A 26,274-nucleotide genomic window follows, 5' to 3' on the forward strand; every position below is an offset into this window, starting at 1 on the left:
TTTTACACTTTTAAAACTTTTATTCCCTTTTCACAAAATATATGTTCAAAAAAACTATAATTTGTTTTTTTCTAAAACGCAATATATTCAATTTACATCAAATACATTATCTTATTTGTGTAAATTTATAAAAGTGGAAATGGCATAATTTGAGTACAATTTAGTGATCTACTGGATATTTTTATACATCTATTTTAACTTACTGCAATTGAAATTTACTAATTCAACCATATATAGATATATACATCTCTAAATTTCAATATATACATATAAATTTATAAAAAAACATATATGTCAAATAAAATATATAAATTAATAATGAAGGAAATAATTAATAATATTTAGGCCCGCGGTGTACCGCGGGTTAACATCTAGTGATCAATAAGAAATGAAGCTAAAAGTTGAGTTAATAGGAAGCTTTGCCTAAATCTTGTATGCTTCTTGAAAGTTTCTTTTCTTTGGTGCTCTCTATTTTTGGTCGTTTACACATTATCCACTACGATGTATCTTGTTGAATCAGTGGCATTGACATCAACAAAGTCTGGATAAGGTGAAAGCTGAGCCTTCAAAAGGTTCGACTTTTTTCAAGGATTGCCTCTCTAGAATTGAGGGTATGTTTTATTTTGTTACCTTACATTTTCTATTTTAATGATTCTGTGTACCTGAAATTGGTACTGTGTTTTTATCTTGAGTTTGTTCTATAAGCATCAAGGGTAACCAGAGATGCCTTACCGACTGTAAAATTTGGTTCCTTTTGGTTGATTAAATGCAGGAGCTGAATACAGCAGCAAATTTTATTTTATTTCATCAAGAGATGTTGCCGTTTGTTCAAAACCTTCCCTTGTTTATCTTGCAAAAAGAATTTTACTTCTCAAAACTTGTCTCTGGATTACATATGAAAGCAAGATTGTCTCTCGAAGCGTTTCTCAGGTTTGCTATTTTTCCACTCATATTGGAACTATTTGCCAGTGGATCAGTGTTATGGTTGGATATTGTTTATCAGGGACATAAACTTGGTTCATGCTTATATGTTTGTCACCGACTACTCAAACATTTTATTCTTTTCAGCTGCTTATATGGGTTTTGAAAGTGCTTAGGGTAATGATTCTTAGTCACAGTCGATGCTGCTGCACCCTTATATTGTCTAGTATACTCTGTTTTCAGAGTAATGTAATGATATACATGACAGTGCTAGACTACTAGGAAGTTTTACTTTCTTTCTTGACTGATATTTGGTAGATTGTTTACTTTCTTCTTAGTTCTTAGGGTCAAGTACTTTGTCTTTATGATCTCTATGATCAATTTGGTCTTAGTTCTTACTTGCGGTCTCTATGATCAATTTTTGTCTTTGTCCTAACCAATCTTTTTTTTTTTTGTATAGCTTCCTTCCACGAATTGTTGATTCCTTGGTGGTTTCTTCTGGAAAACAGTGGTCAGAAAGATCCAGATGTTATTGAGCATACATACATTTTTTGATATATAGTTTATATTGTAGTTTTCTCCCTTTAATATATGCTGTAAATGTTGTTAAATCCAACAGAGCAGAATTTTTCTTCATCTTATGGATTTCAAATTTTTTATATGTTTGATTTATTATGATGAGGGGATACATTGGCGCTACTCCTCCTAATTGGGCAACTAATCAATGAATTTTTTAATAATTAATGTGTGGTTGAAAAAAAAAATTTAAAATATCAATTTTTTTTAGTGCAAAAAATTAAATCAATTTTGTTTTGTTTTTATACAGTTATTTTTTAAAAAATTTTAACGTCTGATTTATTATTTATTGCCCCATACATCCTTGGTGTGGAAGCATTAATTAACCATTGGGCCAATAGGACTTCCCCAATATAGTTATTTCTTTAATTGGGATACTACCGAATGTTCAAAAGATATTTTTTCAATTGTGTTAGGATGTTAGGATAATAGAGATTAGTTTGTGAGAGCTGGCTGATTTGAATATATTTATATAAGTTAAAAATATCTAGTTATTTTTCCAATTTCTTTTAATGGCATAAGAGCCGTAAATACTTCAAATAGGATTAAATGAGTTGAATTTTTTTACTCATCCATTCTCACTTAATAGTATAGCTAGATATTCAAGTATGAAATCTAAGTGAGTTCATAAAATGCAATATATAGAATACAATAACTAGGGATAAATGCAATTGTTTTCTTTTATTTAAACAATATTTTTGAATCTGATTTATATGAATTTATTGAATCTAATGAATGGGAAATTAGTAAGCATCTTGAACGCTAAAATGAGAAAATATTTTGTGTAACACTCTTGTTATAATATGAAGGAAGGACTTCATTAAGGTTTACACATCAAGAAAAAGAACAAGCTACTGGTTGTGAGTGATTGTATATGTTGTGAATTTTGAATGGATAAGTCATACTGTATAAGCTACTGAAGTCTAGTGGAATAAAATGTCTGAAGTTGTACATTTTTAGAACAAATTTACAAATAATGTTTTATTATCTCAAATAAGTTGTGTCAAAAACAAATCTATGGAGGAGTTCTCTGAGATTTACAAGAAAAAAATCTGTTAAAGTTGTGAGTGTGATCGAGGATATGTCTGAGATTTGAAAATCGATGATAGAAATTGTAAGTATTTATTTCTAAATTACTTAACTAATATTAGTTGTGATATTTTAACATGTAATTTGTGATAATGAAGATGACGGAGAAGGCTCCTTACCTTGCTGAGGCCGATGAGAACATGATTGAGTATGAGCATAAGCTGATCGCCCACATTAAGAAACTGGAACGTCTCATAGGAAGATGTTGCTCAGGTTAGTGTTCGATCGGCTTTTATATTGCAATGTTCAAATTAAAATGTTGATATTCATACCATATAAATATATATAACCACCTAGGATAAGGTTAGTTTTAGATCTCTATCAATTCTAAGTATTTTAATGTTCAATATGACTTTGTAATGACCATCTTGAACAAGGTGTTCCAAAAATGCAAATTTTGATGTTTTTACTTTTTGTTTTGTGCAATGGACTTCCAGCTAAAATGGTTTAATGCTTTTTTCCAATGACTATCATCATGATGATTTTGTTTTTTTTTTCTCACTATTTACTAACTTTCTCTGAATAATTAGTGTTATGTAAGAAATATGTTCATTTTTTAGTTAACATCGACATCCACAGAATGACAGCATATTGGTCACACAGTTTTAACTTCCTTTATATATTAAAAGACATTTTTTGGTGATGATGGCAAGCCCACAATTATTCTTCACATTTTTTATTTTATTTAATTATTCTGTACTCATTGACCCAACACTTTTAATTCTATTTTCCATATACTTATTATTTCAAACCAAAAACCAAACATATTTTAATATTAAATAAACTTACCAAAAATAATATTTTCTAAATTATAAAAATTTAGCTTATAGATGATCTTTGGTTTGTATTCTTTTCTCACCTCTAGTTCTGCGTCACATGTCATTGTCAATCAATTTCAACATCACGATAAATAATAACTAAAATGATATTTGCTGAATCGTTTAATTACAAAAACAGTGTGATTATCGATTTCTATTATTGTTTTTTTTAATCTTCAAAGGAAATACTTACCAATCAAACTCAATAATGATCTTACACAAAATCTTCATTTTCCTAATTAGATGGTCATTACTAATTAAATAATAACTAAAATGATATTTAATAAATAACCACATTCAAGTCCTTTAATTGTATAAACCTAAAAGTTGGCAAAACATGAGAACCTGGTTTTTTTGTATTGTAGTGGTTTGAGACGGAAAAAAATTATACTCTCAACAAAAATTAGGTTTGAGACGAGAAAAAGAAAAGAAAAAAAAGAACTTTTTTGGTTTGGATATTATTCTTCATTTAAAACCCGAGTTGATAAAATCCGTCCGCCCAAAGCCCAAGCCCCAAGTGACTATTTATAACGAGTATCAATTTTTTTTTCTTTTCTTTTTCTTCTGAATCCTGCTCCTCTCTAAGCTCTTCGCGGCGCTCTCTCAAACTCGCGCTTTCGCATCCCTTCTGTGTTGATTTCGTTTCTAAGTTAGTTTTTTTTTTTTTTCCTTTTTAAGTAAATTGTTTCGTGTGGATTCGTAATTGTCAGGTTTTGGAGTCGAATTCTTACTGTGTTTTCAGGATTGGTGTTTAGGAAACGCCGTAGATCATGGCGACTCCGGCTGATTCTCGGGCTGTCAAGTCGCTCAACAACTCCTCCAAGGGAAAGAAGAGATATGTGGTGCGTCGTGTTTCTCTCTCGTCTTGCTTCGTTTCAGAAATTCACTGACATGTGTAAATTCGTTGGTGCTCCTTTTAATTATGGTTTGTGGTTTGTTACTTACTTGTGTAAATACAACAGTTCAAGAAATTCTCTGAGAGAATCAACGACATTGACATCAAGAAAAAAGTCTTTAGGAGTCTCGATAAGGTGAAAGCTGAGCCTTGTCAAGGTTCCACTTTTTTCAAGGACTGCCTCGTAGAATTGAGGGTATGTTTTTACATGTTACCTTTGAGATTTTCTATTTTAATGATCATTCTGTGTAATTGAAAAATTGCTCAAACAAAAAAAAAAATGACATTTTTTTGGTACTGTGTTTTTATCTTGAGTTTGTTCTATAAGCTAGCATCCAGGGTAACCAGAGAAGCCTTATCGATTGTAAAATGTGATTCCTTTTGGTTGATTAAATTGCAGGAGCTGAATACAGCATCAGATTTTATTTTGTTTTATGAAGAGATGTTGCCGTTTGTTCAGAATCTGGAGTTGATTCTCTTGCAAAAGGAATTTATCTTCTCTAAACTTGTCTCTGGATTACATATGAAAGCAAGATTGTCTCTCGATGCCTTTCTCAGGTTTGCTATTTTTCCCACTCATATTTGCCTGTGGATCAGTGTTATGGTTGGATATTGTTTATCAGGGACATTAACTTGGTTACTCACTCTCAGGCTGTCTACTTTTGCAGGTTGATTGCTGCTTTGTCGAGAGATATCCTGGAGGACTTTATTCCGTGAGTATTTCTCAAACATTTTATTCTTCTCAGCTGCACAATACTCTTATATGGGTTTTGAAAGTGCTTAGGGTAATGATTCTTAGCCACAGTCGATGCTGCTGCTAAAAATGTCTAGCTTACTCTGAAACCAGAGTAATGTAATGATTGATACACGTGACAGTTTCTTGACTGATATTTGGTAGATTGTTTACTTTCTTCCTAGGGTCAAGTACTTTAAACTTGTCTTTGTCCAAATCAATGTTTTCATTTTTTTTTTCTGTATAGCTTCCTTCCACGAATTGTTAATTCTTTGGTGATGCTTCTGGAAAATGGTGGTCAGAAAGATCCAGATGATATTGAGCAGGTTGTTGCTGTTCTATAAAAGATTTTTACACTCTGGAGAAAGCCTCTAATCTTATATAACTTTTGCTGAATATTGTTCCATGCAGATTTTCTTGTCATGGTCTTTCATAATGAGGGACCTTCAGAAATTTCTTATACGTGACATTGAAGGTATTCTCAGGTAAGTAACGGAATCCCAATCTAATCAAGAATGTATGTTTTCCTGCGGTGGATCTAAAGACAAGTCAACAATAGGTCATTGTTGTTTTGGGAACGTTTATGCCATCTTTGTTCTCTTGTTTATAAGTTTATTGAATATCTGATACTGGTTACAGCTCAAATATCCAGTTTTGTGGTAGAGAAGCTTCTTGTATATTTCTTGGGTTCTTTAAGGTCTTTGGTTAGAACGAGAAGGTTATCCGATACTAGAAGGCTTAGCCAATTTAAAAGTGTTAGATAGTTTCTTTTCATGTTAGAGTTGTTTTTGGCAGTTTGAGGGGATTTATTGTACATAGTCTCTCTTAGCATACATACATTTTTTGCTATAGTTTATATCGTAGTTTTCTCCCTTTAAGAACAATACGTGAATGTTATTTGCTGTAATTGTTGTTAAATCTAACAGAGCAGAATTTTTCTTCGTCTTATTGATTTCATATTTTTTATATGTTTAATTTGTTATGATGAAGGGATACATTGGCGCTGAGGTATTACCCTCAGGACTATATCAGTGATAAAATGTCAGATACAATGTCATCTTTGTTGACGAGTGCACAGGATAATCAACTAAAGAAAGGTGATGGATTGCTTGTCATTTCTTCTTTTTCCTGTCTATGTCAGGACAGTCCGGTTAATCCTTCTCTCCTGAACATTACAGGGATCAAGAGGATCCTTTCTGAAGTTGCTGATCCACTGAAAAAAGCTGGAGGAGTGGCTTTACTATATTCTGTTATGAGGGGTACCTCTGTGAGTCTCCATTCCAAAGCTCGGAAGGTTTTGAGGTTCTTGCTGAAAGATTCAACACTATCCTTTTGTGATAATTTTCCTCAGGGCAAGTCCTTTTTCTAAACATGTATTAGAATATTATATTTTATATATAAATCTAGTGTGTCTCTCTATTCCTCTCTAATACTTGGTTGATTTAGCTTCCTTTTGGTTAAATCTTAATAGAGAGGGGTAAAATTTTTAGGGGGTATGAAATCAGTACCTTAGAGTTTTCTTATTTTTGATGTATCCAATTCTGTTAAGGTCGCATGTGATAAATGTAGGAATTATTGTTAGAGAAGGGGAAGTCGGTATCGCATAATCTTGAATTTATACCCTGAAGCTGCCATACATGATTTCTTTATTCTCATCATTGTTGATCTTGTAACCCTTTGCAGGTTCTGATAGTACAGTAGAAGCTGTGAGTTCAACTTTGCAAAGAATATGCGAGGATTTTAAAGCAGAAGAATTAAGTGTTATGTGGAACTGCTTGTATAAAGAAACAGAAGAATCAATCGCAAACAAACAATCAGCTCATTTAAGCCGACTGTTGACTGTGCTTACTTCAGCTGTTAGGGCTGAGAAAGGTCTCAAGGTTTATGGTAAGTTATTAAGTAATCCAATCTTTCGACTTGCTTTTCTCCTCCTATTTAGCTCTTTCTTGTGGGTACGCATGAAAACATACATTTGCATGACCGTATTGCCAATTTAAGTCTTTTTCAATATGTAACAGATTCCCCGTATTTGGTTGGACTCGTGAGCCAGATTGTGTCAACTTTTATGGATTCCTCTGCCACTGTTGTAGAAGGGGATAACTTCTCTGCTGTTCTTGATAAAGTTCTGGGACTGATGTTATGCACCATTGACAGTCCTAGTGCTGTCAGTGAAATGGAATCCATTGCTTCGCAATGGGCCCCCATTTTTTCCTTGAAGAGTTCAAGGTATTTGTATGCTATTCATCTATTTATACTTCCATAAATCTTTTTTATTTTATTTATAATTGATCATGCAATCCATGTAGTTTGCTGAGTTTTTTGCGGGAGTTGCTAAAGAAGGAGCAGTTAATAGTGAAAGCTTTTACAAGTAATATATTAAGGCAAGACTTCAAGTCGTATATCTTTTTCATTACCTCTTTTAATTTGCCTATCTTGATGTCTTTAATGACTAAATTCTGAGTTGCAGTTCGATCAATAATATGATTTTGGGGTCTTCGGAGGACGTTCTTCCTCTGTTAATATCATTGTGTGAGAAGCAGCAAGCAAGTCCCGACAGGGTGACCATCATAGGGGAATCATTTGAGAGCAAATTTGAGAGAATTCATGAGTATTTGGAAGAGAATATTAAGAAAATTCAAACGAAGATAGAGAATACAGGATTAGCTCAAATTGATGAGGCTGAGTTGGCTGCTGTTTGGGGAGCTGTCAATTGTTTTCCCTATTTTAAAGTGGATTCATCATTACTGATTTGCTTTAAGAATACTCTCAGACAGCATTTGGCAGCCTCAGATGGTAAGTTTTTAACATGCCATTCAATTGTTGGGCTTCCACTATATATAGATTCCTAAATAATTCTCATCTCCTATTTTTCAGTCTCTTTTCCTTGAATTTCCTTCATTGTACTGTGTTCTTATTTTTAGAAGTTAGCATAATTTTTTTATGTGCTACATTCTGTTTCAGTAAACACTTCTAGTGCTCCAGTATTGATGTGGCAGAGCTTACTTGGTGCTGCTTTGGGGTCATGTCTCAAATTCTGTCATAATGGAAGACTCATCCACAGTGATTTAGAGGAAGCTTTGTCACTTGCAAAATGTTACAAGTCATGTGCACAAGTGCTGTCTCCTGTGGCCGACTATTTGGATTTTGTGTACAGGTGAGTTTGTATGTTCTGGTGGTTATTAAATTATTTATCCATGTTGATGACTCTGTGATGGTACACTGATTCGGTTTTTTAATCGCAGGCCTCTAATAGCTAACGATGATAGCTGTAAAGCATGTCCAGATCTCCAAGCAAATAAAGCTCAAGAGACGTTTGACGTATTTTCTGAAAATTTACGTCACTCAAACAAAGATGTCCGTCTTCAGACTATACGGATTTTGTGCCATTTTGAAACTTTGTCTCCTAATCCATCTTTGGAAGAGAATCCTCCAAAGAAGAAACAGAAAACTGAAGTGATTCCAACGTCTTCTCCTAAAAGGAATGTGAGTAGATATCCTTTCTCTCCAAACCAGAATTTTTTATACTAACAGTATTATCTATAGTAACTTTTTGCTCTGCACTCTATCATGTCATAACTAATTTACATATATATGTATATATATATTTTTTGTCAAATTTCTAGGTTCTTCAGTTGTTGCTCACAGTTGAAAAGTCCCCTCATACAGTTTCAACTGAAACGAAGTTGATCAGTTTGATTACAAGAATACAAGAGGATCTGTCTACTTGCAGGATACATGAGGCATATGTACCGGTGGTATTCAATGGAATGATAGGATTATTTTATAGTCGTTATTCTAAAATATGTGTGGCAGCATCTAAGTGCCTTGCGGTTCTTATGAAGAAGCACACAGCAATGGTGTGGAATGATTTTGTTTGTTATCTGGGTCAGTGCCAACAAAAATTTGTAGCAATACATAATCATCCTGAGTGTGGAAAGTACAGCATCTCAGAGAAGTATACTGGTAGGTCATTTGAAATCACCAGCTCAGATCATTTTACCATTTTCTTTTGTATCTCTAACATTATCTTCTATATTGAATGATATTTTCTTCCTTACTAATTCTAATGAGTGTATACTGTTATTCTTTTTCATCTACAGATCTGATGGAGCAGTTTTTTATATTTCTATATCCACCATCTGATAGCACATCTACTGCAGAAGTGATATCCATGTTGCTCCAGACCTTACAAAAAGTTCCCACTGTTGCTCAGTTGCGGGTTTCTGAAATTCTCCCTCTGTTATTAGAATTTTTTGGATACAACAGCGAAAATTCCGAGAGGTAGTCATATCTCTGTCTTTTGTTCTTAAAGAGTAATTTAATTGAGTTGTAGTCATCTAGTTTTTCTCTCTACGTTGCAGGGTCGGATTATTTAAGGGCGGAGTTTGTAAAGGAGAGGAGTGGAAGCAGTTACTTATACAATGGATGATTTTGCTGAAGTTGATGAAGTATACGGGGTCGTCTCGTACTAGTCTATTTGTTAATGACGTTCTGCAAGATAGGTTGGCGCCAAACAACCTGATTTTTAACCTTTTGGATTAAAAAAAAACTTTCCTTCTGGATACAGAATTAAAGATTTGTGTTTGTTGGAAAACTTTTCCAGGTTCCTTGACGATAATGATGCTAATATACAAACGAATGTTCTAGAGTGCCTTCTGGAGTGGAATGATGACTTACGCCCACACTGCTTGCATTTATTGAATTTGATTAAACCAGATAAATTGAGTGATGAGCTCACAACCTGGAACTTATCCAAAGACATTGAAGAAGCTAGCAGACCTCATCTTGTTTCTCTTGTAATTCGCGTTCTTATGCCAAAAGTTAGGAATTTAAAGAATTCAGCTTCGCGTAAGGTACATATTACGTATTTCTTCTTAGTTCACTTTATCGTGCCAAATGCGGTTCTTTCATTTAGGACCTAACAATTTTCTATTTGTTTTTCTTGTCAGCGTACAAGTATTCCTCACCGGAAGGCGATTCTTCGCTTTTTTATAACTCAGATGGATGTTAATGAACTTTCCCTGTTCTTTGCTTTGTTGATAAAGCCTTTGAACATTATACCAGAGGAAGCCATGGACTTGTTTAGTAGCTCAGGAAAAAGTTCTGTGGGTTGCTTCCAAAAGTTGAATTTCTTGAAATATCTCACTGTTGATACTATTTCAACCTTATCCAGGAAGCAGAAATCTGGGTTTCTTTCTGTCATCCTACAAATCCTTGAAGTTTTTGATGAACCCCATGTCCGACCATTTTTAGACTTCCTGATGGGATGCGTTGTCCGGTTATTGGTAAACTATGTTCCACATATTGATGATGAAACATTGTTTTTTCGCCATTTCATTTCATTCGAATTTTCATCTTGTCTAATATTATATTTTTATTTTATGGGTATTTGATTAGGCTGGCACTTCTTTAAAGCAGTTTAAAAAGTTGAGATCCTTATGTCTGAAGATTATTGCATATGCTCTTAAGAAGTTCGGGGATTGCAATCTTGGCTCTGAGTTCTGGGACCTCTTCTTTTCAGCAGTGAATCCGTTAATTAAGAGTTTTAAGCAGGAAGGCTCTAGTAGTGAGAGACCAAGCTCATTGTTCAAATGCATCTTTTCAATGAGTAAAAGCTGCAATCTCGTGACCTTCTTATGTCGGGAGGAGTTTCTTATTTCAGACATTTTTTCAATCCTAACAGTCACTACAGCTTCAAAAGATATAAAGTCTTATGCCTTGAAGTTCATCGAGAATCTGCTCAGGCTTGACAATGAGTTGGATGAGGATGAGCATATGATCAAAGGGTTCTTAGATCCATATATAGAGGCACTGATTAGCAGCTTGCACTCCCTCTTTTTTGGGGATATTTTGAAAAGGTAAGGATTTTTGTAAGTTGACTTAGTTATTTGTGTATTGTTTTTATTAATTTCTTTTCTTGAAGGAAATTTTTATAATTATGATCAGGAAATCAGTCAAGTATCATGGAAATAGAGAGATTATGATTCTCAAACTATTGTCGAAGCACATACGAGATGGGTCTCATGTTACGAAGTATTTGGATGTCTTGCTGTCTTTCTTGGATAAAAGTGTGAAAGATTCTGGTATGGTTATTCATTGCTTTTCTTGGTAAAACTTGTATAATATCATGTCTCTTGCGTATGACTGTCTTATTGTTGTTGCAGATATTCATCGTGAGGCTTTGCTAGCTATTCAGGACATCTCATTGAACCTTGGGACTGAGAGTACCAGCAGAATTGTTAAGATACTGTCTCCTCTGCTTATTGATGCTGAAAATGAAGTTAGATTATGCATTTGTAATCTTCTTGAATCTCTTGCAAAAGTTGACCCGTCTCTGGTTCATGTGGTCAGTGTTCACATCTCTGATACTTCTTCTCGCTCCTTCTTTCCGCATTTGCTTTTCTAAAAAACAAACAACTGTTGTGTCATTGTACAGGCAAAATGTGTCCGCGATATGAATGCCAACTCACCCATGGAAGTTGATGGCCTTGACTATGAAAAGATAATTGATGCTTATGGGAAGATTGATGCAGATTTCTTTAATAAATCCTCGGAGCAGCACGTGATGATCATACTCTCACAGAGCATATACAACATATCATCAGAAGAGCTTATGTTAAAGGATAGCGCACGTAACCTCTTGTGTTCTTTCATTGAATTTTCAGCCTCAATACTTTGCCTAGAGGCTTCTGCTCACTCTGACATGATCAAAGAGGTTACAAAATCTGATGGAAGCTGGACTGGAGATCGTGTATTGTGGATTATAAATAAGTTTATTTTGAAACACATTGGAGATACATTAAATAGAGGAATTTCTATTGGAAAGGTTAGTAACGAACAAATGAAAATCCCATTGGACTCTAGTTGTAGGGCAGATTTCTTCTAGTTAGCAAATTTACGATGGTGCTTATGGTTAACTTACCGTCATGCTTCTACTTATTCGCCAAATCTCTTGACCAGGAATATTGATTTGTATTTCAAATTGTAAGATTAAAAAGTGTGGCTCTCTTCTGCAGGGGGAGATTCTTTTGATACGCAAAATGGTGGCAACACTTCCAGATGCCGGAAATCTTTCTGCATTCAGACCTTTATGCTCAGAAGACGATGAAGTGGATTTCTTTAAAAACATTTTTAGCATTCAGGTAAAGTAATGTTATCATCTGACTCCTTGAGTCTACAGTTTTTATTAGCGTTGTGGTGAGAATAATCAGAGTTGATATATTATAGCCACACAGGAACCAGTGCCACTTCTGATTTTTTCTTTTTTTGTTGGGACCTTATTTTACCATTTGAGGATGAAGCAGCATATCACTTATGAATGATGATAGAAACCTTAAGATGATTTACTTCTTTTGAATGTCTTATAGGCACACCGTAGAGCAAGGGCAGTTAAACGTTTCACAAAGGTGGTCAAAGATAGCAGTCTGCCTGAGGTGATCTCTTTGCGTTTCTCAGATTTTTAAGTAAGATTTATGTACTTCCATAGACGTAATGACCAATTTCAGTTGGGGTTGCAGGGAGTACTGAGAAGACTTTTGGTCTCAGTTTTTTTCAACATGTTGCTTGATGGACAAGATGAAAAAGGGAAAAATGTCCAAGATGCATGCAAAGAAGCCCTTGCATCTGTATCTGGTCATATGAGTTGGAAGTCGTACTACGCCCTATTGAATCGGTGTTTCCATGAGATGAAAGAGCATACCAAAAAGAGAAAAATTCTGCTGCAGCTTAGTGGCTTGATTTTAAATAACTTCCATTTCTTAAAAGATGGTTACACACATGAGGCTGCGGAGATTAGGAGTTGCGTTGAGAAAATCCTTTTGCCGAAGATACAGATGCTGATTGATTCTGACAGTGTTAATGTTGACAGCTACGTGGCTGCAGTGAAGGTTCTAAACCTTCTGCCCAAAGAAATAAGGGACCCGCAGCTAGGCTCTATAGTTCCTAAAATTTGCAGTTATTTGAAGGATGGGTTGGCGAGCACACGTGATGTAGCAAGAAAGGCTCTGGCTGCTTGTGTGGAGGAACTCGGGCTAGAGTACCTGCAATTTGTTATAAAAGATTTACGTGCTATATTAAAACGAGGATCTGAGGTGCATGTGCTAGGATACACTGTCAATTTTATCTTATCAAAGTGCTTGTCCAATCCTAATCCTACGTGTGGGAAGTTGGATCATTGTTTGGGAGATCTCCTTGCAGTGGTGGAAACCGATATCCTTGAAGACGTTTATGAACAGAAAGAGGAGTTAAAAACCGCGTTCAAGAAGAAGAAAGAAACAGTAAAACGCAAGTCACCTGAGACTCTGAAAATGATTGCTGAAAATGTAACGTTCAGAAGTAGTCATGTGTTGAAGTTACTTTCTCCGGTCACAGCTCAGCTGCAGAGGCCTTTGACTCCAAAGTTAATATCAAAACTAAAGGAGATGTTAAAATGTATTGCAGCTGGTATTGAAGGCAATCCATCTGTTGATCAAAGAGATCTTTTTTGTTTTATATATGAACGTGTTGTTGATGGTATTAACAACAGGAATGGTCTTGGAGATGAAGCATGGAAAAAGAAATCAAGAGATCTGCAAGTGAAAGCTGGTGCTAAGTCATGTCCACATCTTATAACCGTGTTTGCTCTGGACTTATTGCACAACAGACTGAAACAAATAGACCTGAACAATGCTAACGAAGGACTGGTGTCGATGTTGGATCCTTTTGTCAAACTACTTGCTGGGTGCTTGAGTTCTAAGTATGAAGATGTTGTATCTTTATCTGTTAGATGTTTCACTCCACTGTCAAAGTTGCAGCTGCGCTCCTTCAAATCTGAAGCAGATAAAGTGAAGACAGCACTGCTAACTATTATCGCTCAGTCTGCAACGAGTTCCAGTAGTCCTCTTGTGCTGTCATGCCTTAAGCTGTTTACAGTTCTTCTCGAATCAGGAAAATTCACTTTATCATCTTGGGAGTTGAAAATGTTGCTTCAACTTTCCATGTTTGTTGATCTGGAATCGGATTCATCTGAGGATTCATCTGTTACTTCTCTGTCACTTATCAAGGCCATTTTGGGAAGGAAGCTTGCAGTCCCAAACGTACATGATATAGCAGGTCAGGTATTAGGGTTGATGATAAAGACTCACTCGGACCATACACGCAAGCATTGTAAAAAATTACATTTGGAAATTTTGGTCCATTATACACCTTCTGAGAAATGCCTACAACGACATGTTAACATTTTGCTGAAACATCTGAGGTACGTATGTGCATTAGCTCTTTGAAATTTTGCTTTCTTTTTTAAAATAGTAACTGAATTTTTCCCTCCTCCAGCTATGAAAAGTTAACTGGAAGACTAGCAGTTCTTGACATGCTTGAAGATCTTATCAATAATTTCTCGAAACCTTATCCTGGCAAGCAGTCGTTTCTTGACCAGCAGTCCCAAAACTTCTTTCTTCAGCTTGCTCGTCGTTTGGCAACTGATGATGATAAAAAAGTACTGTCGAAGATTTGTCATGTGATAAAACTTCTGATAGGTCGCATCAGTAAAGATCAAGTTGATTACAGCCTCGAGCACTGTCTGGTTTGGTATAAGCATGAGAATTCACGTGCTATAGCTGCACAGGTAAATTCTTTGAGGGTTCATGTTCTTATTGACAATAGGTTGATGTCAGATCAGTCGGGAGTAGAAAATAACTTTACATGATCGTTATAGAATTTATGGCTTGAAACATCGTCATGAAGCTTTGTTTTGTGATATGCGCGTTTTTTGCGGTAGTTGATTACTCTTACTCATTTGTTGGATGCCCTGCAGGTACTGGGATTATTCATCGAAGCCATGCAGGAAATATTTCGGAAGCATATCTGCAATGTATTGCAGGAGGCTAAAATGATTTTGGAGTCTACTGTACTGTTGCAAGATACGGTTGAGGAAGGCAGTATTCCTTTCTGGAAGGAATCTTATCATTCACTTGTTATGATAGAGAAGATGCTCCAGCAGTTTCCTGATTTAACTTTTGGAAAAGATTTTGAGGTAATGCTCTCAGCTTGTTAATCTTTTTTTTGCCTTTTTCTCCTTGTTCTATTCTTATTAGACCTCATTTCTTATTCAGGATATTTGGAAAATGGTGTTTAAGTTGATGTTGCACCGACACCAATGGTTGCGTACTATATCCTGCCGGCTCTTGAATTATTATTTCAAGGAATCAGGAACATCTCAGAAACTAGTAGCTAGTTCTCTTCTCGGGAAGCCAAGTAGCCTGTTCAGGGTGGCTGTTTCTCTTTGTGTCCAATTAGAGGATCAACGCAGCACATGCATTAAAGACATTACAGAAAATATTGTTTTTGCTCTCTCTGGTCTTCATTCTATGATTGGACAATCTGATGATGAGTTCTGTTCCAGTCTTGACGATGATGAGCAAGTGTTGTTCCTCAATGCCTTTGAAGAGCTTGATTCAGGGAAAGGAAGGTCTAATTTTCTGGCTCTTACCTCAGGAAAACGCAGTGAAAACGATGCGAGAAATGTATTGATTGGAAGTTTGCTCAAAAGAATGGGGAAGCTCGCTCTTGACATGGACTCTCTTCAGATGGGAATTGTGTTCAACGTCTACAAAGCATTTGCCTCACAATTGAATCAAGAAGATTGTCTCTTATACGCCTTCAGAATCCTGCTCCCGTTGTACAAAGTTTGCCAAGGATTTACCGGAAAAGTCATCCCAGATGAGTTGAAACAGCTAGCGGAAGAGGTAAGAGACAGTATAAGAGACAAGAGCTTAGGCAGCCAAATGTTTGTGCAAGTTTACAGCGAAATCAAAAAGAGTTTGGAAGCCAAAAGGGAGAAGAGGAAACGAGAGGATAAGCTAATGGCGGTGATAAATCCCGAGAGAAACGCAAAGAGGAAACTCAAGTTAGCTGCAAAGAACAAGGCTAACAAGAAAAGAAGGATTATGAGCAATAAAATGGATAGAAGGGCTCGCTCTTGAGCTCACACATATGAATTATAGCCATTGTTTTGGTTTAATTTAAAGTTCATTATAACTAATTAGTGATTATATGCCAAAATATCCAGCCAATGGGGTAAGAATAAAATATAAGTTTAATAGCCAAAGTAGCTTCGTTCCCGGTTAAATATTTTATTCAGCTTCGGTCGCTATTTAGACAGAGGCATACACATCTTCGTTGACCTGTCTTCAACAGATCGTTCATCTGGAACTCTGTTCTGTAGCAAGGTAAGAAAAAAAACAGAAATCTTCAACTCTGCTTGTAGGGAGGGCTTTCTAGTCAATCTTCTGCATCTTCTTTTCGCTTTCTAAAGTCAATTGTTCTCAATCCTGAAATTATGTCTGAAATCTATTGAACGAATGCATGCCCATGATTCTGGAGCTGACTAGGGTTTTAATTTGGGAATCATGGTGAGATTCTATGGTAGTTTGATGTTTCCTTTCTACTCACAGGTCTAAGATGATGATAGCTCAAGGATTGGGAATATATGTGGTGGAGAGCAAAGGAGGAGCAATTTTTTGTATATTGCTTTCTCTGCTCTGTTTAGGCACTTGGCCTGCTCTTATGGCTCTTCTTGAACGGCGTGGTCGTCTCCCACAACATACTTATCTTGATTATTCCATCACCAACTTCTTGGCTGCAATCTTTATAGCCTTTGTGTTTGGTGGGCTTGGTGAAAGTACACATGAGGCACCAAGTTTCATTACACAACTCACTCAGGTTTGGATTTGAAGGATTCTGGACTTATATGGAGATTGCATTGATGGGTTTATATATCTCTTGTTGCTGCAACAGATTCAAGATAATTGGCCCTCTGTGTTGTTTGCAATGGCGGGTGGGGTGGGCTTAAGTATTGGGAACCTTGCTACTCAGTATTCTTTAGCTTTTGTTGGTCTGTCTGTTACAGAAGTGACAACTGCGAGCATCACCGTTGTTGTAGGCACAACTGTCAATTACTTTTTGGACAATAGATTGAACCGAGCTGATATTCTTTTCTCTGGTGTTGGCTGCTTCTTGGTAGCTGTTTGTCTTGGTTCTGCGGTTCACTCTTCCAATTCTGCTGATATAGAGGCGAAACTCGGAAAACTCTCAGGGGATTGTGAAACTGTGGATACGGAAGAGTGCCAGAGACTATTTGGAGGTGAAGTTTGATATATAATGTGACTTAATTGTCTGATAGTGTTAACAAGATCACTCATCAGTTCTTTAGTTTTATGGTAGTAGAAGAAGAAGAAAAAGAAATGGAGAATGTTAAGGAAGGGACTGCAGCTTTTCTTATAGCACTCGAAAACACAAGAGCAATTAAAGTAGGATCTTTCTCTTTAGTTCTGTGTTGATCTTGAATTTGGAGGCAACAAAGTAAATCAATCTCTATCTACTTCTTTTGGATTCAGGTGTTTGGAAAGAGCATGGTTGTTGGTCTGGGGATAACCTTCTTTGCAGGACTTTGTTTCTCATTGTTCTCACCACTATTCAACCTTGCAACAAACGATCAATGGCATGGTCTAAAACAAGGCGTTCCCAAGCTGATTGTCTACACCGCATTCTTCTACTTCTCACTATCTTGCTTTGTAATCGCCGTCGCTCTCAACATTAGTTTCCTGTACAAACCTGTGCTCGACTCACCAAGATCTTCCTTTAAGGAATACCTGAGTGACTGGAACGGAAGAGGTTGGGCACTTGCAGCTGGATTGTTTTGTGGGTTTGGTAACGGTCTTCAGTTCATGGGTGGACAAGCTGCAGGATATGCAGCCTCAGACGCTGTTCAGGTCACACAAACACTTGTTTAAGATTAAACTGGAATTTTCTTTATCTTTGCTTGTGTTTTAGTGAAATCTTAGATTGATATCCATGACCAGGCACTTCCTTTGGTATCGACTTTTTGGGGAATATATCTGTTTGGGGAGTATAGGAGATCATCTCCGCGGACATACGCTTTACTTGTTGGAATGCTGGTGATGTTCACTGTTGCTGTGGGGCTTCTAATGGCCTCGGCTGGGGAAAGAGAGACGCGATTTACCTAAAGAGTTCATCGATATGGACAAAAACATAGACGGTGTGGCTCTTCAAGATGTGTTGTACATTGTGGTTACTTCAAGTGAAAGAAAATGTAATACTCAGCTGTTTGATATTCGTTTATATAAGAAATGAAATGAATACAGATCATATATTAGTAGTGGTTGGATAGGGTTCCTTGTAAATCCCCAATGATTGCAGAAAAATTTGAGTTTCTTATATTCCTTCGCATTTGCAATATGAATAATATCTTAAAAAAAGATATCCGATAGTAGGAGGGGTCGAACCTCCGACCTTGTGGTTAACAGCCACACGCTCTAACCAACTGAGCTATTCCAGCTTTTGATCACTAAATGTTAGTCAACCGATATATCTATATACACATAACAAATATTAAACCAGCAATCATCATAAACCCAGGCTTGAATTGTAGTTTTACCAAATTTTAATAAAATTTATGATGACCAAAAAAAAAAAATGTTTATATACATGTTTTACATAATTTACAATTTTTTTGGCCATCTTTAAACTCATTAATAATTTACAACAACACAAATGTACGTTATTTATTGAAATTGTCGTCAGTTCAACGGAAAAAAAAAGGAATAGGATAAGAGGAGAAGAAAATTCAGTTCATTTTAGATATATCTTTTACATAAAATTCAACAAAGATTAATTATCGTAATGACTAATGATTTCAATAAGAAGTTAGGTTTCTTGAAAATATGATCTCACCTTACGTTTCCATTTATAAATTCTCGATCTGTATTCAATTTTCTTCCAATACTAGTTAAATTTTCAATATATATATATATACTGGATTAATAGACAAGTCACAAGTTCCATAGTCAATCCCAGTCATGAAAACGATTGCTCTGTAATAGCGTTGGAAATAATTTCCTTTAGCTTGTTCAAACTAAACACCTACATGTTGACTAAAGAAATTTCAAAGTAAACCTATATGACAAAACAGAATTCAATTTTAAATTAATTTCTCTCTATATTTTTATTCTATAAACTTAAAATCCTAATAACTAGAATCCTATAATAGAGACGTAAGACATATTACATAAAAAAATATAAAATATAAAATAAAAAACAATGAAAGAAGCCCTTTCTGTTTTGTGTCTTGTTCTTTTGGTTTCGGTTTTAGAAGCAGCAGTAACGAAACCAAAATTTGGGGACTTCATCGAATGCCTTCGCTATCGTACAAGTTCGGAGAATCCAATCACCAATGCCATCTCCATCGCCGATAACACCACCACCTTCTTGTCTTCTTACTTGTCCTACACGAAAAACAAGAGGTACTCGAGCCCTAACTTCAAAAAACTACTAGCTATCGTAGCGGCGAAACATGTATCTCATGTTCAGGCCACAGTGGTCTGCGCAAAGACCAACGGTATACAACTGCGTATCCGAAGCGGCGGTCATGACCTCGAAGGCCTTTCTTACAGGTCATCTGTGCCATTTGTCATTCTCGATATGTTCAATCTCAGATCTATTACTGTTGACGTATCAAGCAAGAAAGCATGGGTTCAAGCTGGTGCAACCTTGGGAGAGCTCTACGTAAAGATCAATGAGGCAAGCCAAACGCTAGCATTTCCAGCTGGCGTTTGCCCTACGGTAGGAGTAGGAGGGCACATAAGCGGTGGAGGGTATGGAAATCTGATGAGAAAATTCGGAATTACAGTGGATCATGTCATTGATGCTCAATTAATTGATGTCAACGGCAAGCTCTTAAATCGAGCTACCATGGGAGAAGATCTCTTTTGGGCCATTCGTGGCGGTGGTGGTGCGAGTTTTGGAGTTATCCTCTCTTGGAAAATCAACCTCGTCGAAGTTCCAAAGATCCTGACAGTATTTAAAGTTAACAAAACATTGGAACAAGGAGGCACTGATGTTCTCTACAAGTGGCAGCTTGTCGCTACCAAATTCCCTGATGATCTTTTTATGAGAGCATGGCCTCAGACCGTAAATGGAACAAAACGTGGCGAGAGAACCATCGCAGTTGTACTCTATGCTCAGTTCTTGGGTCCAGCTGATAAGCTGATGGCGATAATGAACCAGAGCTTGCCTGATTTAGGGCTAAAACGTGAAGATTGTCACGAAATGAGCTGGTTTAACACGACATTGTTTTGGGCTGATTACCCGGCCGGTACACCGAAGAGCGTTCTTCTAGATAGGCCGACGAATCCAGGATTCTTTAAGAGCAAATCAGATTACGTTAAAACACCAATCCCAAAAGAAGGATTAGAGAAGCTTTGGAAGACAATGTTTAAATTCAACAATATTGTGTGGATGCAATTCAACCCTTACGGTGGAGTGATGGACCGGATTCCTGCAACCGCCACAGCGTTCCCTCATCGTAAAGGAAACATGTTCAAGGTTCAATACTCTACGACGTGGTTGGATGCAAACGCCACAGAGACTAGCCTAAGTATGATGAAGGAGCTTTACGAAGTTGCGGAACCGTACGTGTCAAGTAACCCAAGAGAGGCCTTCTTTAATTACAGAGACATCGATATTGGAAGCAATCCAAGTGGTGAGACAGCCGTGGATGAGGCTAAGATCTATGGATACAAGTATTTCTTGGGGAATTTGAAGAGACTGATGCAAGTCAAAGCTAAGTATGATCCTGAGAATTTCTTCAAGAACGAGCAGAGTATTCCTCCTGTTCGTGTAATGTAGTAACCTTACTCTTTGATAAGATTTATTAATTAGTAGTATAGTAATAAGTTATTTGGGCTTGTCAAAGCTTATAATGTAGTTTTCACTATTGTCCCATTTGCATTACTCAATAAGGACTTTCATGGAATCGATTTTCCTTGCACATTAGGATAGATCAGTTCTACTTTTACATCTATATATAACTGAGTTATTATTTTCTTGACCAAAAAACTATAAATGCCAAATAAAAACTCACTTCGTTGAACATTATCTCGAGCTTGCTCTAATCAAGCTCTTAATTCTGTACAACTTTCTTTCAGCTTTCTCTCTCACTCGCACGGACTGAGCACTTGTGCTCTGTCTTTATATAGAGACAGAGACAACTTTAGGAACTTGGACACAAAGTTTTTCTCAGTGCAGTACGAACCTGAAACTGTTTCAGAGAAAACACAGGGAGCTAGGAGACTTCAAATCTTATCCTTGGAACCCTTCGTTTCCATCTGAGTTATTTTTTCGTTTTTTCTCAGTTAAAATCTTCTGTTTTAGAACAAATCTTTTTTTTTTTTTTTTTTTTGATTTGACATCTTCTTCAAACGACTTCTTCTTAATGTTTTGACTTTGAATTCAAACTAAACCCCACACACACTCTATGTAATAATGTAAATACATCTTGCATATAAATGTAATAAATGGATACATATGACGTATAAACGTAATTACCACTTGACCCTGAGGTCAATGACTATAGTTTAGTGGTTTATGTTACCATTTAGATTCAACCTGACATAAATGTTTTTGGTTTTATTAATGTTAAACCTGATAATGTCTGTTGTACTATTTAGATTAACCTGAGTTGTAGATAAAAGAAATTAATTAGATTTATGTATTATTGTATTTACGGATTTACCACAGAACAAATAATCAACATTTCAAAAAAAAAGCTCAGTGCTATTTGAAAAGTCTATTGCATGTATTTATTATATAAAAAACAAAAAAGTCTATTTCAAACTCTTCGGCTATTTATAAAGTCATTAGTAATTTTCAACACACAAACGTTATCCACTAAAACTTGAAGTCAAGGAAGTAGAATAAAATATAATGATATAGAAAACAAAATTGGAAAATTCAGTGCATTATATTCATGAAATATCTTTTACAAAAAAAAACTCAACGAAATTTAGGAGTAATTTTCTCAGTAAAAGATAGGTTTCTTGAAAATATGAAAGAAGAAGTCTCACTCACCTTACGTTTGCATTTATGATAAAGTATCGTTTCTAATCTCTGTATTCAACTGTTTAATTCCTCGTAGCGCAAATGTAAAAGCGGATAAATTGGCTCGACAAGTTCGTACCGAACCGCTTCATATCACTTATGTAAACAACATTCCGCAGGAATGGTTCTTTTGAGCGTTTAATTTAAGCTGTTGACAAAAAAAAATCGCAATATATGGAGTATATAATTATATATGTTGTGAAAAAAAAAGAAGTTCAATAAATACAAATTAATCCTTGAGTTCAATCATGAAAACCACTAATCCTCTGTCACATACGTTAAAATTTCCATTGTATTAGCCTGGTCAAAACAAACACCTACATGTTGACAAAAGAAAATTCAAAGTAAACCTATATGACGAAGTCACTTTTAAATCAATTTTCTCTCTAGATTTTGATCCTATAAACTAAAATCCTAATAGAAGTGTAGGACATACTGCATAAAAAGTAAAAATGAAAGAGGCACTTGTTTTTCTTCTTTTCTTGACCAAAAAGTTTCCAGAGAAGTTCAATAGTTGCTCAAAAAAGAAAGAAACACTTTATGTTTTGTGTCTTGTTCTTCTTATTTCGATTTTAGAAGCACCAGTAACAAAACCAAATTTTGGAAAGTTCATCGAATGCCTACGCGATCGGACTACTCCGGAGAATCCAATCACCGATGCCATCTCCATCGCCGATAACACCACCACTTTCTTGTCTTCTTACGTGTCATACACGAAAAATAAGAGGTTCTCGAGCCCTAACTTCAAAAAACTACTAGCCATCATAGCGGCAAAACATGTATCTCATGTTCAGGCCACGGTTGTCTGCGCAAAGTCTAATGGTATCCAGATACGTATCCGAAGCGGTGGTCATGACAACGAGGGTTTTTCTTACGTGTCGTCTGTGCCATTTGTCATTCTCGATATGCACAATCTGAGGTCTATTGATGTCAACGTGACGAGCAAGAACGCATGGATTCAAGCTGGTGCAACCTTGGGAGAGCTCTACGTAAAGATCAATGAGGCAAGCCAAACGCTAGCATTTCCAGCTGGCGTGTGTCCTACGGTAGGAGCAGGAGGACACATAAGCGGTGGAGGGTTTGGAAATCTGATGAGAAAATTCGGAATCACAGTGGATCATGTCATTGACGCTCAATTAATTGATGTCAAGGGCAAGCTGTTAAATCGAGCTGCCATGGGAGAAGATCTCTTTTGGGCGATTCGCGGTGGTGGTTCAAGTTTTGGAGTTATACTCTCTTGGAAAATCAACCTCGTCGAGGTTCCAAAGATCCTGACAGTGTTCAAGGTTAACAAAACATTGGAACAAGGAGGCACTGATGTTCTCTACAAGTGGCAGCTTGTCGCTAACAAGCTCCCTGATAGTCTTTTCATAACAGCATGGCCTCGGACCGTAAATGGACCAAAACCGGGCGAGAGAACCATCGCGGTTGTATTCTATGCTCAGTTCTTGGGTCCAACAGATAAGCTGATGGAGATAATGGACCAGAGCTTCCCTGAATTAGAGCTAAGCCGTGAAGATTGTCACGAAATGAGCTGGATTAACACGACGTTGTTTTGGGCCAATTACCCGACGGGTACACCAAAGAGCGTCCTTCTAGATAGGCCTCCGACAAATTCAGTGTCCTTCAAGAGTAAATCGGATTTTGTCAAAAAACCAATCCCCAAAAAAGGATTAGAGAAGCTTTGGAAGACAATGTTTAAATTCAACAGTAGTGTCTCGTTGCAATTCAACCCTTACGGTGGAGTAATGGACCGGATTCCGGCAACGGCCACTGCCTTTCCTCACCGGAAAGGAAACTTGTTCAAGGTTCAATACTCTACGATGTGGTTTGACGCAAACGCCACAGAGAGTAGCCTGGCTATGATGAAGGAGCTTTTCGAGGTTGCGGAACCGTACGTGTCAAGTAACCCGAGAGAGGCTTTCTTTAATTTCAGAGATGTCGATATTGGAAGCAATCCAAGTGGTGAGACAAACGTGGATGAGGCTAAGATCTATGGATACAAATATTTCTTGGGGAATTTGAAGAGATTGATGGATGTTAAAGCTAAGTATGATCCTGAGAATTTCTTTAAGAACGAGCAGAGTATTCCTCCGGTTCGTGTAAAGTAGTGATATATATTACTCTTTTTTCAAGTGTAATGAGTTATTTGGGCATGTGTTATAGGCTTATAGTTTATATGTAGTTTGCTATGTTTAATCATTACTCAATAATGAAATCGATTTGTATACGTGAGTATTAGTTAACTTTACAGTTCATTACTTATTTCGTTTTGTATATATATTTATTTCTATTTTTGTTTATGGATTGATTTTGAATTACGCTAAGAATTTAACAACTCTGTCTTCAGGTCATCTAATTAAAGTATATTTTACAGGCTAATGTTTTAAGAGTTAGTTAATGTATTTATACTATAGAATTGTGATTTGATCTCTAGTAATACACGTGTAAACGTACTATTTGACTAAAACATGCAATATAGTGGTTTGAATAGAACCGAGGGTTTACAACAACAACAATAAATAAAAAAAAAAAGAATAGAACCAAGGAGATCCTGCCGGCCTAAAGCATAATTGCTACAGGAAGATTAAACTCGATCCTACGAGGCTACGACTACATGATAGTTATCCAATATTTAGCAAGAAACTAACCCATTAAAAAGATTAAGAAATAAAATAAAATAAAAAGATAGGGCATAACACGTAAGAGCATCTTTATTGGTAGTCTCTTAATATTGACTCTTAGAATATTTTAATTGTTAATTTTGAAAATTTTAAACTTAAGAGTTTGGGTAAGAGTTTAAATTTTTGGCATTTTCCAATGGTAGTATCTTAAATTGGGGTTTTTAAGAAAAAAATGTTTTGAAGTGATTTGGTTCTTAAAATTTTGAATGTTTTGGTTATTAAAATTTTGAAGTGTTTTGGTTCATAATTATTGTGTTTTGGTTTAAAAAATTGTGTGTTTTGGTTAAATTCAGTGAGATTCAAATTAGTTTGCTAACCTAACTAAGCAATCAAAGGCTCTTTAATCCAATAAAAGTAGGCTTTCAACGTGAGTGATGCTATAAGAATACTGAAAAAAAATGTTTCACAAGTCAAACACAAGTAAAGATATCAATGAGCTAGAAGACGAGTAACAGAATCAGGAAGATACACGATACTCAAAATGCTATAAATCAAAGAATGATCTGTTACTTTCAGTGAGACCTACCATCGCTTATCAAATCTTAGCTCAAGTGTTGAGTGACATACCTAAGTTTAATCGAATCAAACCTACCAATGCTATCTAACATGTGAATAAAGCTGAGAGACGATGCTTCTTCCTCTTTGAGTGTCTTCCTCGACCCTTCTTCATCACATATGACATGAAGGTCACCTGTATTCATGATGATCAAACAAAACAAGTCTATAACATATATCATATATGTCAATGTCAAAAGAGTTGAACAACAGACCCAATTAACTCTTAATTGAGATAAGATTATATAGAGGTGTTAAACCTGAGAATTGTTCCTACATCTCAGGTTTGACCATTATCGTCAAGCAACTTCTCATTATTACACGAAATACAGAAGTTTGACCATACATGTTTCCTACACATTGCCAAAACTCCTATAATACGATTACCCATGTTTGCTTGCTCCGTTTCGTTAACTTTCTTCTTGATCAAAAGCTTCAAGTCTTTCAAAGTAGCTGAATTCATGACCGCAACATCTGCCATAAGTAAGAAACCCATGTATTTCTACAATGTTGCTCGACAAAATGCCCAAATGAAGTATACCCAGGGAGGAGCCGAAGCGGCTGTGTTCGCAATCGCTGGAAGCCCTATCAAGCAACTCAATAGCAGGCAAAGGTTTGAACCCATCAGCGGAGGCTTTAGCAGAAGAAGAGAGAAGAGGATGGTAACCAACTGCACAAAGGATCTGATAGAAAAAAGCAAGCCAGTTCACCAGAGTCTTCCATACTTGAAACCAACGAGGAGAGTAAACAACATCGGCATGAGTCAACTCGGCCATGAGAGAGTCAGAGAAGAAGAAGGAAACCAAAATTTCAGAATCAGAATCTCTTATCTCAGTTTTGCTGAAATCGCGAAATGGGAGAGAGAGAGAAAGAAAAAAAAACACGTGGACGCCTCTTAGCTGAAATTTTGTCTCTTAGTTAAAAAACGTTTGTTAACTTAAATAAACATTTATCATTTAATTTAAATCAACTTAAACCTAAGAATCATCTAAGAATTTAAATCAACTTAAACCTAAGAATCATCTAAGAATTTAAATCAACTTAAACCTAAGAATCATCTAAGAATTGCTT

The 26,274-nt window shown here is 36.1% G+C and overlaps 5 protein-coding genes, 1 long non-coding RNA gene and 1 other non-coding gene across 8 annotated transcripts; 5 read left to right on the forward strand and 2 right to left on the reverse strand.

Annotated features, from left to right (window-relative positions):
• The first annotated feature begins 462 nt into the window (after window positions 1–462).
• Window positions 463–1,557, forward strand: LOC110225357. Its single transcript, XR_002329721.1, has 3 exons — window positions 463–611; window positions 773–930; window positions 1,382–1,557. It is a non-coding gene; the product is annotated as an uncharacterized LOC110225357 (long non-coding RNA).
• A 2,392-nt stretch (window positions 1,558–3,949) lies between these two features.
• LOC9326719 (small subunit processome component 20 homolog) lies at window positions 3,950–16,115 on the forward strand. Its single transcript, XM_021012912.1, has 30 exons — window positions 3,950–4,053; window positions 4,160–4,246; window positions 4,367–4,495; window positions 4,700–4,857; window positions 4,968–5,012; window positions 5,280–5,358; window positions 5,444–5,517; window positions 6,023–6,129; window positions 6,211–6,384; window positions 6,716–6,919; window positions 7,051–7,258; window positions 7,339–7,413; window positions 7,500–7,825; window positions 7,994–8,186; window positions 8,275–8,515; window positions 8,656–8,995; window positions 9,133–9,313; window positions 9,394–9,534; window positions 9,636–9,885; window positions 9,982–10,317; window positions 10,430–10,890; window positions 10,979–11,115; window positions 11,197–11,378; window positions 11,469–11,858; window positions 12,049–12,174; window positions 12,400–12,465; window positions 12,550–14,267; window positions 14,342–14,633; window positions 14,823–15,041; window positions 15,121–16,115. Exons 2-30 carry the CDS (start codon window positions 4,175–4,177, stop codon window positions 15,988–15,990), a joined length of 7,794 nt encoding a protein of 2,597 aa, XP_020868571.1. The 5' UTR covers window positions 3,950–4,053; window positions 4,160–4,174; the 3' UTR covers window positions 15,991–16,115.
• Window positions 16,116–16,144: 29 nt separating this feature from the next.
• On the forward strand, window positions 16,145–18,244 carry LOC9326720 (ureide permease 5). 2 transcript variants are annotated; one of them, XM_002890612.2, is made up of 6 exons: window positions 16,145–16,236; window positions 16,462–16,729; window positions 16,805–17,150; window positions 17,231–17,316; window positions 17,404–17,778; window positions 17,869–18,244. In XM_002890612.2, the coding sequence occupies exons 2-6, from the start codon at window positions 16,469–16,471 to the stop codon at window positions 18,031–18,033; spliced, it is 1,233 nt and encodes a 410-aa protein (XP_002890658.1). In that variant the 5' UTR covers window positions 16,145–16,236; window positions 16,462–16,468; the 3' UTR covers window positions 18,034–18,244. The 2 variants fall into 2 exon arrangements, with proteins under 2 accessions (XP_002890658.1, XP_020868577.1); XM_021012918.1 differs by having other exon boundaries at window positions 16,147–16,236; window positions 17,234–17,316.
• Window positions 18,245–18,291: 47 nt separating this feature from the next.
• Window positions 18,292–18,365, reverse strand: TRNAN-GUU. The gene has a single exon. It is a non-coding gene; the product is annotated as a tRNA-Asn (tRNA).
• A 699-nt stretch (window positions 18,366–19,064) lies between these two features.
• On the forward strand, window positions 19,065–20,906 carry LOC9326721 (berberine bridge enzyme-like 7). Its single transcript, XM_002890613.2, has one exon. It carries the CDS (start codon window positions 19,127–19,129, stop codon window positions 20,711–20,713), a length of 1,587 nt encoding a protein of 528 aa, XP_002890659.1. The 5' UTR covers window positions 19,065–19,126; the 3' UTR covers window positions 20,714–20,906.
• A 1,288-nt stretch (window positions 20,907–22,194) lies between these two features.
• LOC9326722 (berberine bridge enzyme-like 6) lies at window positions 22,195–24,684 on the forward strand. Its single transcript, XM_021012915.1, has one exon. It carries the CDS (start codon window positions 22,417–22,419, stop codon window positions 24,073–24,075), a length of 1,659 nt encoding a protein of 552 aa, XP_020868574.1. The 5' UTR covers window positions 22,195–22,416; the 3' UTR covers window positions 24,076–24,684.
• Window positions 24,685–25,403: 719 nt separating this feature from the next.
• Window positions 25,404–26,082, reverse strand: LOC9326723. The gene is made up of 2 exons (XM_021012924.1): window positions 25,745–26,082; window positions 25,404–25,677 (listed from the first exon to the last, which is right to left on the reverse strand). Exons 1-2 carry the CDS (start codon window positions 25,977–25,979, stop codon window positions 25,484–25,486), a joined length of 429 nt encoding a protein of 142 aa, XP_020868583.1. The 5' UTR covers window positions 25,980–26,082; the 3' UTR covers window positions 25,404–25,483.
• Between the last annotated feature and the right edge of the window lie 192 nt (window positions 26,083–26,274).

This window comes from Arabidopsis lyrata (genome assembly GCF_000004255.2).
Source record: "Arabidopsis lyrata subsp. lyrata unplaced genomic scaffold ARALYscaffold_1, whole genome shotgun sequence".
In the NCBI taxonomy this organism is placed as follows: domain Eukaryota; kingdom Viridiplantae; phylum Streptophyta; class Magnoliopsida; order Brassicales; family Brassicaceae; genus Arabidopsis; species Arabidopsis lyrata.

Excerpts from the sequence above, each read along its gene's own strand:
- LOC9326719 (XM_021012912.1), top strand. The coding sequence starts at position 4,175 with ATGGCGACTCCGGCTGATTCTCGGGCTGTCAAGTCGCTCAACAACTCC. Across the intron at positions 11,116-11,196 it reads TAAAAGTGTGAAAGATTCTG|ATATTCATCGTGAGGCTTTG; the intron begins GTATGGTTATTC and ends TTGTTGTTGCAG. Across the intron at positions 12,175-12,399 it reads AAAACATTTTTAGCATTCAG|GCACACCGTAGAGCAAGGGC; the intron begins GTAAAGTAATGT and ends AATGTCTTATAG.
- LOC9326720 (XM_002890612.2), top strand. The coding sequence starts at position 16,469 with ATGATGATAGCTCAAGGATTGGGAATATATGTGGTGGAGAGCAAAGGA. Across the intron at positions 16,730-16,804 it reads TCATTACACAACTCACTCAG|ATTCAAGATAATTGGCCCTC; the intron begins GTTTGGATTTGA and ends TTGCTGCAACAG. Across the intron at positions 17,317-17,403 it reads AAAACACAAGAGCAATTAAA|GTGTTTGGAAAGAGCATGGT; the intron begins GTAGGATCTTTC and ends TTTTGGATTCAG.
- LOC9326721 (XM_002890613.2), top strand. The coding sequence starts at position 19,127 with ATGAAAGAAGCCCTTTCTGTTTTGTGTCTTGTTCTTTTGGTTTCGGTT.
- LOC9326722 (XM_021012915.1), top strand. The coding sequence starts at position 22,417 with ATGAAAGAGGCACTTGTTTTTCTTCTTTTCTTGACCAAAAAGTTTCCA.
- LOC9326723 (XM_021012924.1), bottom strand. The coding sequence starts at position 25,979 with ATGGCCGAGTTGACTCATGCCGATGTTGTTTACTCTCCTCGTTGGTTT. Across the intron at positions 25,678-25,744 it reads CCGCTTCGGCTCCTCCCTGG|ATGTTGCGGTCATGAATTCA; the intron begins GTATACTTCATT and ends TACTTATGGCAG.